Below are 13,327 nucleotides of genomic sequence, written 5' to 3'. Positions count from 1 at the left end.
ATATGTACTGAACAAAATTAGAAAACAGTATTAAGTGCATGTTTTTGAATTACCCTAACAGCGGAAGTCATCACACTTGGCGTCAAAATGGCTGCCTAGTTGTCACAACAGTAGCAGGGAATATGTGAAGTCGACAATTTAATAATTACGAAATGGCAGTAACTGATTCTTGTCCAGCTTTTTCAGCGTTTGAAAAACAGTTGAAGACATTGTGTTTGAAAGAATTTCCCTGTGGATTAGGCTCATGGGTAAGAAAGATTATATTGAATCAATGACAGGGAACATCCGATGGATGAATGAAAACCGATGCTTCTGTTGGTCCCCGGGCTGCATCATACAAATAAATGTTTGAAAAATCCTTATTTAGGTGCTGGAACAATAACTGATCTTCTGGGAATCACTATACTGTGTCCGAATGGGTGACCTTTTTGCAGCAATGGGGTTTCACTAGTGGACAAGCACTATAAAACCAGCAATTGGTATTCTTGCGTCCAAGCTAAAAATGTGATTGAAATTTTGAAATCGGAAATCTAATAACAAAATGTGAATGTTTAGGAAATTGTAATGTTCAAAATATTTTAATGTTACTTTTCATCATGATACAGTCGAAGGATGAATGACATATTAATTGATGCTATTTCTGAACATTCTAAGGTGTACTAAATTTGTTTACAGAGAAGGTCTCAACATAAGACCAACTCATTGCCGAGGAAGAAAACATTGTCCAAAAGAGGCTTTAATCCAGCATATGTTTCCTCTGATAAAGTTGATTCACAGTTTGCCACAACATTGAAAGGTAAGATGCTCATCTCTTATCACAACTGTGTGAGATATACTACCGACAAAAGATAGGGAACTGATGAAATGACAGTGAATGTGTAATTGCTCTAAATGTCCACAAAATCAATTTCGGGCGTGAAGTTCAGTATCTAGTGTGTCCATCATGTTGGGTGACACATACATGACACCTTGATTAACCTCCGGATGGTTGCCCATGGTATTGCCCGCCATGCCGCCTGAAGAGCTACCCCAAGCTGGGCCAAGTTGACGGGTGCGGGATCCCTGTCGTACACCCTCCGTCCGAGAACGTCCCACAGATGCTCAATTGGGCACATGTCTGGGGCTTAGAGGACCAGTCCAATGTCTGTATGCCCTCTCGTCAGAGGTAAGCGATGACGAAACCGCTGGCAAACGTCTGGCATTATCATCTTGGAATTCAAAAGTACTGCCGATAATTCTAGCCAGTGGAGCCACGACAGGATGCAAAATTTCGTCAACATATGTCAGTTGTCCATTAATGATGACCAGATCCGATCGCCTGTCATGTGTAATACCGTCCCACACCATGCACCACCACCCCCATACCGATCATGGTCAATAATTGCCGCTCTGGCATGCCGCTCACTGCTACGGCGCCAACAACGTTTTCTGCCATCTGTGAATTGGAGGCAAAACATTGACTCATCTGAGAACATGGTGTAATGCCAGTGGCGCAAAGCCTGTCCCTGATATTGCATAGCACACCAATCTTTGGTGCCTATGGTGAGCTGTGAGGGTGACATCCTTTACGGGCCGCCTTGCTTTCAGACGGGCTTGATAGAGTCCCTATTGATAGCATGTACTGATTTGAACCTATTGCATAGGGCCATTAATGCAGTAAGACGGTCCTGTCTAGGTGTCGCTGATTTTGGTCTACCACGCCCAGGTCAACACAGCGCGAAAAAGGAAAAGTGCCAAAAAATGATATTTTATAACTTTTTTTCATTTATGGGTGAACTTAGTATATCAGATTTTCATGGGTCTGCCACTTTTGGGAGTTCCAAGGTGTTGCAAAGGTTTCCAGTTCTGTCACAAGATGGCCTGAAATGAGAGTCAGATCAGTCAGAGTCAGAAGTATCAGATTTTAATGTCTTCAAACCACATTGCATCATGAATATTGTTATTTAATCCGGCTCATTCACTCATATTGTTTTGAAATTATTTGACAGATTATGGCACCAATTATGAGAAGATGGAGACTCTACAGGAATATGTTGGATCCAGGTTCTCCCCATGGCACCTGGACTACAGCTGGTCACAGGAAGCACGTGAACTTCGTGAAATTGCTGTGAAATCTCCCTGGCTGATAGATGATAACTTCGTCCTCAACTACTTCAAGACACTTCGAATTGTGGACAAAAATGTAAGTGATGAAAGCAAATTCACTTTTGATGTATGAGCCGGATTTCAATTGTTCTTACCAGCAATACAAATATATATGTACTGAATGACTTTGTGTGCTGGCCTCACCCAAAGAGTTTGGGTTCAAATGCTGGATGGAGGGTTAACCCCCGAAAAAGTACTGAAGTACCATATATTACCGTCTATAAACCGACCCCATAGATAAGCCGACCCCCAAACTTGACCCTTAAAATCAGTGTCAAAATGGTATGTTCCGTACATAAGCCAATCCCCCGCGATGGGATCCTAATCCTGGCAAACACAGACCACAGTCAACTGGCAGTTACCAATAATTATAACTTTGGTCCACATTATTCAAAGAATTCACAATCATATTGTGTCTACTCACGCATCGAAATGAAGTGTAGTTGACAGAAAATGGATAATATATTTTGTTTCGCTAAATATCATACTTATTGTAGCTGGACGATCACATGTCAACAAACTGGCTTGCTTATTTTACCCCATTCAACAATCCATGGACTTTTCCATGGACTTCTAGTTTACAGTAACATCGGTAAAAATGTGTGAATTTAAATGGCTGCTTATTTTACCCTATTCCATGTGCGTACAACTTCCGCTTATCACGTTCATGAGGGTCCGTATAAGTTTAGTGTTGATTATATATATTTTACATTTATAGAGCAAAAACTGTAATCAATAGTACACAATGCTAGGATATATTTCTTTCGGTTAAATAATAGTACTCTGTATTATATTTTAATGATGACTGTGTCAGAATTCATCCCCTTATATTATTGACAAATATTGTGCATGTTTGAACTTGATTGCCAGGAAACGTGTGCACAGCTGATTGCTATTTCCAGCTCAAATACACACGGTAATCTTAATCTTAATTAATTTATAGAGCAAAAACTGTAATTAAAATTACACAATGCTAGGATACATTTCTTTGGGTTAAATAATAGTATTCTGTATTATATTTTACTGATGACTTCGTCAAAATTCATCCCATTATATTATTGTGCATGTTTGAACTTGATCGCCGGGAAATGTGTGCACAGCTGATTGCTATTTCCGGCTCAAAAACACATGGTAATCTTAATCCCTGCAAATAATACAATGCCCAGCAAAACAACTTAGAACTTAAAAGGTAAATAATCTTGTCTAGTGATGTTTAATTTCAAATTTGATGTCTTTACTGACAAAGCTGTCTTCTGTTATTTGTTCACGTGAAGTGATACGATGTTGTTTTCTTACCCCTGGAAAAAAGTTGGACGAAAACGTTACCCATAGATAAGCCGACCCCCTTCTACAGACTGCTTTTTTTTATCATCAAAATTCGGCTTATAGACGGTAATATACGGTATGTACTTTGCTGACAGAGTGTGTTTTACCACTCTTATAGCAATGTTCCAGCAATATCATGGCGGGAGACACCAAAAATGGGCTTCACAAATTGTACCGTATATGACCGACTATAAGTCTGATCTGACTATAAGTCGGGACCCTTTCTCAACCCTCTAAATTCTTGCCAAAACCATGTAACTCAAGTATAAGTCGGCCCCTTTCCCCGTACGTTTCGGTATTTGGTATATCAATGTCGTGACTGTTCAACACTGTAACATGACGAACGTAAACACGTGTTTGTACCTATGTGGGGAATAGAACCTGGGTCTTCGGCATGACAAGCAAACACTTTAACCTCTAGGCTACCCCACTGCCCCAGCTTTTCTGAGAGAGCGCAGTCCCAATTATCTTGACTCACACATAAATATCGTTTTCTGATTGGCTGAGCGCTCTTCTATTATTTTCAATGTACCCCACTTACAAGCAAGTAACATTTTCTATGTACCCCGCTGGGAATGCCGAACTCATTTGGTACTTCGTAGTAGTAATTCTTTTTATCTTGCCTCACGCATAAACATTGTTTTCTGATTGGCTGAGCGCTCTTCTATTATTATCCCCCGCAATGCGTTTTGCGGGGGTATTAAAATGGACTCCGTCCGTCGTGCGTCCGTCCGTCTGTGCACATTTGTCTTTTCCGGAGCAGAACTCTAAAACCTTTCAATATTTCTTCACCAAACTTGGCACATAGATAGATCTGGTGGTGTACTGGTGCCTTTTGGTAGTTTTGGAATTCTGAATAAAATATTTTTGGCTTTTCCATGGCAACAAGTTCGACTTAGCCTGAAATTGGTGGTAGTGCTCTTTTCCTGAGCAGAACTCTAAAACCGTTCACTATTTCTTCACCAAACTTGGCACATAGATAGATCTGGTGGTGTACTGGTGCCTTTTGGTAGTTTTGGAATTCTGAATAAAATATTTTTGGCTTTTCCGTGGCAACAAGTTTGACTTAGCCTGAAATTGGTGGTAGTGCTCTTTTCCGGAGCAGAACTCTAAAACCGTTCACTATTTCTTCACCAAACTTGACACATAGATTGGTCTGGTGGTGTACTGGTTTCATTTTGGTAGTTTTGGAATTCTGAATAAAATATTGTTGGCATATCCATGGCAACAAGTTTGACTAAAACAGAAATTAGTGGTAGTGCACTTTTCCGGAGCAGAACTCTAAAACTGTTCAATGTTTCTTCACCAAACTTGGATCTGGTGGTGTACTGGTGCCTTTTGGTAGTTTTGGATTTCTGAATACAATATTTTTGGCATTTCCATGGCAACAAGTTTGACATAGACTGAAATTGGTGATAGTGCTCCTTTCTGGAGCAGAACTTTAAAAACCTTTCAATACTCTCCTTCCACTTTTCTATATACACACCTAAATATTTGACATAATCATAACTCGTAGACATAATCATGAAGAGTATTTTGCCATTGCGGGGGATATTGATGACTTTGTCTTCTTGTTTTCAATGTATCCTGCTTACAAGCGAGTAACATTTTCTATGTACCTCACTAGGCATGCCGAACTCATTTGGTAGTTCGTAGTAGTAATTCTTTATCTCGAATCAGTTGAATCATGTATGATGTTACGGAAATTACCAATATTTTGCGAATACAATTCGATGGAAGGGAGATAACTCAAAATTTGTTTTACTTGTCGTCTTGTCCTCCATACTATGATCCGATACCCGTGCTTCAAACAGTTCAAAATTACCATTAAGGTGTTCGGTAAGATAAATACGTTGTTGACTGGTCCCTCGGGGCCCATGGGTTGATGTACCCTCGATGTTTGTTTATGTTCCACTCGCCCTTCGGGCTCAGGGAACATAAACAAACATCAATGGTACATCAACCCATGTCCCGCTCGAGACCAGTGAACAACTTATAATGTAACATTTGTTACCTAGTTTTGTATTCCTAGTTTTCGGTCATGGGAGGCGTGCCAGTTTACATTTGTCAGAGGGTTGTAACAGAGTATGTTGTCGAGACAACCACTTTTCACACTTCCAGTTTTGTGGAAGAATTTTTGGTTGAAGTGGTTAGATCATTGACTTTGTGTGCTGGTGAATCTAGGCCTACCCTCACTTGCATCTTCAGTGTGATGAGCTACCTCACCCACCACTCTCATGGTAAAGAGCCCAGGGACACATTTAACATGAGACTAACAAACTGACACAGACTAACAGGCTAATGCCATACTGTGTCCCTGGTATGTCAAACATTTCTCTGAAAAAGACATGGTAGTATTGTAGCATAACCAACTCTAAAGAACTGTTAATCAATCGTTTGGTATCTGATACTGATTTTCCTTGTCAGAGTTGAGATTTACAAAATGTATTTGCCCAGAACAGAAATTCCATAGTTCTTGGTAGCTTGTAGTTTATTCTTTGTATTGAAATGATTTTAATACCTCAAAATGTTTGTAATAACATCATTTAGAATTTGCCAAATTTTCTTCTTCAGGTCACAGAGGTTGATGAAGATTTATTAATGTTCAAGAATCTGGAAGAGTTAACTTTAAGTGCAAATCATATCAAGAACATCAGTTCCAAGAACCTCCCAGAGTCGCTGAAGGTATGTAGGCGCTGTTTTTATAAAATCTAAACTATGTTTTTAGCCATTTAATTCTGCATGTACAAATATGTATGAATTACATTCCAAATATTGCATTTCTGAAAAGTGAACAAATTTTATTATCAACCATGTGAAATAAGTTGGAAATTTACAAAAGATAGACATAATATTGAAATGGAATAATTTGTGGCACTTCACTGAATATTGCTGATTTTTGGATGGTAGCTGTTTTCAACACTGTTTCTGATTAGTAGTAGTTGTATAACTCAACATAGTAACTACATGGTGTATAATGTAAGGATGTTTGTCACCAGGTGTTGGAGCTGTGTGCCAATGAAATCAGTGACATATCTGCACTGTGCATCGACCCTCCTCTCCTGAATCACCTGGGACTGGGACACAACAACATAGCCTTTACAGGGGACTACATCACTGGAGATTACTGGTATGTTTATACATCACGAGAGATTACTGGTATGTTTATACATCACGGAGATTACTGGTATGTTTATACATCACTGGAGATTACTGGTATGTTTATACATCACTGGAGATTACTGGTATGTTTATACATCACTGGAGATTACTGGTATGTTTATACATCACGGGAGATTACTGGTATGTTTATACATCACTGGAGATTACTGGTATGTTTATACATCACTGGAGATTACTGGTATGTTTATACATCACGGAGATTACTGGTATGTTTATACATCACGAGATATTACTGGCATGTTTATACATCATGGAGATTACTGGTATGTTTATACATCACGGAGATTACTGGTATGTTTATACATCACTGGAGATTACTGGTATGTTTATACATCACTGGAGATTACTGGTATGTTTATACATCACTGGGGATTACTGGTATGTTTATACATCATGGGAGATTACTGGTATGTTTATACATCACGGAGATTACTGGTATGTTTATACATCACTGGAGATTACTGGTATGTTTATACATCATGGGAGAATACTGGTATGTTTATACATCACGGGAGATTACTGGTATGTTTATACATCACTGGAGATTACTGGTATGTTTATACATCACTAGAGATTACTGGTATGTTTATACATCACGGAGATTACTAGTATGTTTATACATCACGGAGATTACTGGTATGCTTATACATCACGGAGATTACTGGTATGTTTATACATCACGGAGATTACTGGTATGTTTATACATCACTGGAGATTACTGGTATGTTTATACATCACTAGAGATTACTGGTATGTTTATACATCACTGGAGATTACTGGTATGTTTATACATCACTGGAGATTACTGGTATGTTTATACATCACGGGAGAATTACTGGTATGTTTATACATCACTGGAGATTACTGGTATGTTTATACATCACTGGAGATTACTGGTATGTTTATACATCACGGGAGATTACTGGTATGTTTATACATCACTGGAGATTACTGGTATGTTTATACATCACGGAGATTACTGGTATGTTTATACATCACTGGAGATTACTGGTATGTTTATACATCACTGGAGATTACTGGTATGTTTATACATCACTGGAGATTACTGGTATGTTTATACATCACTGGAGATTACTGGTATGTTTATACATCACTGGAGATTACTGGTATGTTTATACATCACTAGAGATTACTGGTATGTTTATACATCACTGGAGATTACTGGTATGTTTATACATCACTAGAGATTACTGGTATGTTTATACATCACTGGAGATTACTGGTATGTTTATACATCACTAGAGATTACTGGTATGTTTATACATCACTGGAGATTACTGGTATGTTTATACATCACTGGAGATTACTGGTATGTTTATACATCACTGGAGATTACTGGTATGTTTATACATCACTGGAGATTACTGGTATGTTTATACATCACTGGAGATTACTGGTATGTTTATAGATGGAGATTACTGGTATGTTTATACATCACTGGAGATTACTGGTATGTTTATACATCACTGGCGATTACTGGTATGTTTATACATCACGGGGAGATTACTGGTATGTTTATACATCACGGGAGATTACTGGTATGTTTATACATCACTGGAGATTACTGGTATGTTTATACATCACTGGAGATTACTGGTATGTTTATACATCACTGGAGATTACTGGTATGTTTATACATCACTGGAGATTACTGGTATGTTTATACATCACGGGAGATTACTGGTATGTTTATACATCACTGGGAGATTACTGGTATGTTTATACATCACGGAGATTACTGGTATGTTTATACATCACTGGGAGATTACTGGTATGTTTATACATCACTGGAGATTACTGGTATGTTTATACATCACTGGAGATTACTGGTATGTTTATACATCACTGGAGATTACTGGTATGTTTATACATCACGGGAGATTACTGGTATGTTTATACATCACTAGAGATTACTGGTATGTTTATACATCACTGGAGATTACTGGTATGTTTATACATCACTGGAGATTACTGGTATGTTTATACATCACGGAGATTACTGGTATGTTTATACATCACTGGAGATTACTGGTATGTTTATACATCACGGGAGATTACTGGTATGTTTATACATCACTGGGAGATTACTGGTATGTTTATACATCACTGGAGATTACTGGTATGTTTATACATCACTGGAGATTACTGGTATGTTTATACATCACTGGAGATTACTGGTATGTTTATACATCACTGGAGATTACTGGTATGTTTATACATCACGGGAGATTACTGGTATGTTTATACATCATGGGAGATTACTGGTATGTTTATACATCACGGGAGATTACTGGTATGTTTATACATCACTAGAGATTACTGGTATGTTTATACATCACTGGAGATTACTGGTATGTTTATACATCACGGGAGATTACTGGTATGTTTATACATCACTAGAGATTACTGGTATGTTTATACATCACTGGAGATTACTGGTATGTTTATACATCACGGGAGATTACTGGTATGTTTATACATCACTGGAGATTACTGGTATGTTTATACATCACGGAGATTACTGGTATGTTTATACATCACTGGAGATTACTGGTATGTTTATACATCACGGAGATTACTGGTATGTTTATACATCACTGGAGATTACTGGTATGTTTATACATCACTAGAGATTACTGGTATGTTTATACATCACTGGAGATTACTGGTATGTTTATACATCACGGGAGATTACTGGTATGTTTATACATCACGGGAGATTACTGGTATGTTTATACATCACTGGAGATTACTGGTATGTTTATACATCACTGGAGATTACTGGTATGTTTATACATCACTGGAGATTACTGGTATGTTTATACATCACGGGAGATTACTGGTATGTTTATACATCACTAGAGATTACTGGTATGTTTATACATCACTAGAGATTACTGGTATGTTTATACATCACGGGAGTTTACTGGTATGTTTATACATCACGGGAGATTACTGGTATGTTTATACATCACTGGAGATTACTGGTATGTTTATACATCACTGGAGATTACTGGTATGTTTATACATCACTGGAGATTACTGGTATGTTTATACATCACTGGAGATTACTGGTATGTTTATACATCACTGGAGATTACTGGTATGTTTATACATCACTGGAGATTACTGGTATGTTTATACATCACTGGAGATTACTGGTATGTTTATACATCACTAGAGATTACTGGTATGTTTATACATCACGGGAGATTACTGGTATGTTTTATACATCACGGGGAGATTACTGGTATGTTTATACATCACTGGAGATTACTGGTATGTTTATACATCACGGAGATTACTGGTATGTTTATACATCACTGGAGATTACTGGTATGTTTATACATCACTGGAGATTACTGGTATGTTTATACATCACTGGAGATTACTGGTATGTTTATACATCACAGAGATTACTGGTATGTTTATACATCACTGGAGATTACTGGTATGTTTATACATCACTAGAGATTACTGGTATGTTTATACATCACTGGAGATTACTGGTATGTTTATACATCACGGGAGATTACTGGTATGTTTATACATCACTGGAGATTACTGGTATGTTTATACATCACTGGAGATTACTGGTATGTTTATACATCACGGGAGATTACTGGTATGTTTATACATCACTAGAGATTACTGGTATGTTTATACATCACTAGAGATTACTGGTATGTTTATACATCACTGGAGATTACTGGTATGTTTATACATCACGGGAGATTACTGGTATGTTTATACATCACTGGAGATTACTGGTATGTTTATACATCACTGGAGATTACTGGTATGTTTATACATCACGGGAGATTACTGGTATGTTTATACATCACTAGAGATTACTGGTATGTTTATACATCACTGGAGATTACTGGTATGTTTATACATCACTGGAGATTACTGGTATGTTTATACATCACTAGAGATTACTGGTATGTTTATACATCACTAGAGATTACTGGTATGTTTATACATCACTGGAGATTACTGGTATGTTTATACATCACTAGAGATTACTGGTATGTTTATACATCACTGGAGATTACTGGTATGTTTATACATCACTAGAGATTACTGGTATGTTTATACATCACGGGAGATTACTGGTATGTTTATACATCACTAGAGATTACTGGTATGTTTATACATCACTGGAGATTACTGGTATGTTTATACATCACTGGAGATTACTGGTATGTTTATACATCACTGAGATTACTGGTATGTTTATACATCACGGAGATTACTGGTATGTTTATACATCACGGAGATTACTGGTATGTTTATACATCACATCACGGAGATTACTGGTATGTTTATACATCACGGAGATTACTGGTATGTTTATACATCACTGGAGATTACTGGTATGTTTATACATCACTGGAGATTACTGGTATGTTTATACATCACGGAGATTACTGGTATGTTTATACATCACTAGAGATTACTGGTATGTTTATACATCACGGAGATTACTGGTATGTTTATACATCACGGAGATTACTGGTATGTTTATACATCACTGAGATTACTGGTATGTTTATACATCACTGGAGATTACTGGTATGTTTATACATCACGGGAGATTACTGGTATGTTTATACATCACTGGAGATTACTGGTATGTTTATACATCACGGGAGATTACTGGTATGTTTATACATCACTAGAGATTACTGGTATGTTTATACATCACTAGAGATTACTGGTATGTTTATACATCACTGGAGATTACTGGTATGTTTATACATCACTGGAGATTACTGGTATGTTTATACATCACTGAGATTACTGGTATGTTTATACATCACTGGAGATTACTGGTATGTTTATACATCACACGGGAGATTACTGGTATGTTTATACATCACTAGAGATTACTGGTATGTTTATACATCACTGGAGATTACTGGTATGTTTATACATCACTGGAGATTACTGGTATGTTTATACATCACTGGAGATTACTGGTATGTTTATACATCACTGGAGATTACTGGTATGTTTATACATCACTAGAGATTACTGGTATGTTTATACATCACTGGAGATTACTGGTATGTTTATACATCACTGGAGATTACTGGTATGTTTATACATCACGGGAGATTACTGGTATGTTTATACATCACGGGAGATTACTGGTATGTTTATACATCACGGGAGGTTACTGGTATGTTTATACATCACTAGAGATTACTGGTATGTTTATACATCACGGGAGATTACTGGTATGTTTATACATCACTAGAGATTACTGGTATGTTTATACATCACGGGAGATTACTGGTATGTTTATACATCACTAGAGATTACTGGTATGTTTATACATCACTAGAGATTACTGGTATGTTTATACATCACGGGAGATTACTGGTATGTTTATACATCACGGGAGATTACTGGTATGTTTATACATCACTGGAGATTACTGGTATGTTTATACATCACTGGAGATTACTGGTATGTTTATACATCACGGGAGATTACTGGTATGTTTATACATCACTGGAGATTACTGGTATGTTTATACATCACTGGAGATTACTGGTATGTTTATACATCACTGGAGATTACTGGTATGTTTATACATCACTAGAGATTACTGGTATGTTTATACATCACTAGAGATTACTGGTATGTTTATACATCACGGGAGATTACTGGTATGTTTATACATCACTGGAGATTACTGGTATGTTTATACATCACTGGAGATTACTGGTATGTTTATACATCACGGAGATTACTGGTATGTTTATACATCACTGGAGATTACTGGTATGTTTATACATCACTGGAGATTACTGGTATGTTTATACATCACTGGAGATTACTGGTATGTTTATACATCACTGGAGATTACTGGTATGTTTATACATCACTAGAGATTACTGGTATGTTTATACATCACTGGAGATTACTGGTATGTTTATACATCACTGGAGATTACTGGTATGTTTATACATCACTGGAGATTACTGGTATGTTTATACATCACAGGAGATTACTGGTATGTTTATACATCACTAGAGATTACTGGTATGTTTATACATCACTGGAGATTACTGGTATGTTTATACATCACGGAGATTACTGGTATGTTTATACATCACTAGAGATTACTGGTATGTTTATACATCACTAGAGATTACTGGTATGTTTATACATCACGGAGATTACTGGTATGTTTATACATCACGGAGATTACTGGTATGTTTATACATCACTGGAGATTACTGGTATGTTTATACATCACTGGAGATTACTGGTATGTTTATACATCACGGAGATTACTGGTATGTTTATACATCACGGGAGATTACTGGTATGTTTATACATCACTAGAGATTACTGGTATGTTTATACATCACGGGAGATTACTGGTATGTTTATACATCACTAGAGATTACTGGTATGTTTATACATCACTAGAGATTACTGGTATGTTTATACATCACTGGAGATTACTGGTATGTTTATACATCACGGGAGGTTACTGGTATGTTTATACATCACTGGAGATTACTGGTATGTTTATACATCACGGGAGATTACTGGTATGTTTATACATCACTGGAGATTACTGGTATGTTTATACATCACGGGAGATTACTGGTATGTTTATACATCACTA

General features: G+C 37.1%; 1 protein-coding gene across 1 annotated transcript in view; it reads left to right on the top strand.

Moving 5' to 3' along the window:
- The first annotated feature begins 87 nt into the window (after nucleotides 1-87).
- The window catches only part of LOC124276606 (leucine-rich repeat-containing protein 43-like), a 51,383-nt gene continuing 38,143 nt past the window's right edge, over nucleotides 88-13,327 (top strand). The window contains exons 1-5 of the mRNA XM_046712248.1: nucleotides 88-248; nucleotides 676-796; nucleotides 1,989-2,182; nucleotides 6,046-6,156; nucleotides 6,471-6,601. Of these exons, the coding sequence (XP_046568204.1) occupies nucleotides 153-248; nucleotides 676-796; nucleotides 1,989-2,182; nucleotides 6,046-6,156; nucleotides 6,471-6,601 (653 nt within the window). The 5' untranslated portion in view covers nucleotides 88-152. The remainder of the gene's footprint in view (nucleotides 249-675; nucleotides 797-1,988; nucleotides 2,183-6,045; nucleotides 6,157-6,470; nucleotides 6,602-13,327) is intronic.

Source organism: Haliotis rubra, unplaced genomic scaffold, assembly GCF_003918875.1.
Source record: "Haliotis rubra isolate DU_JTF1 unplaced genomic scaffold, ASM391887v1 Scf210, whole genome shotgun sequence".
Lineage (NCBI taxonomy): Eukaryota > Metazoa > Mollusca > Gastropoda > Lepetellida > Haliotidae > Haliotis > Haliotis rubra.
Note: the sequence above shows the minus strand (reverse complement) of the source record. Positions and strands in the feature narration are given on the sequence as shown.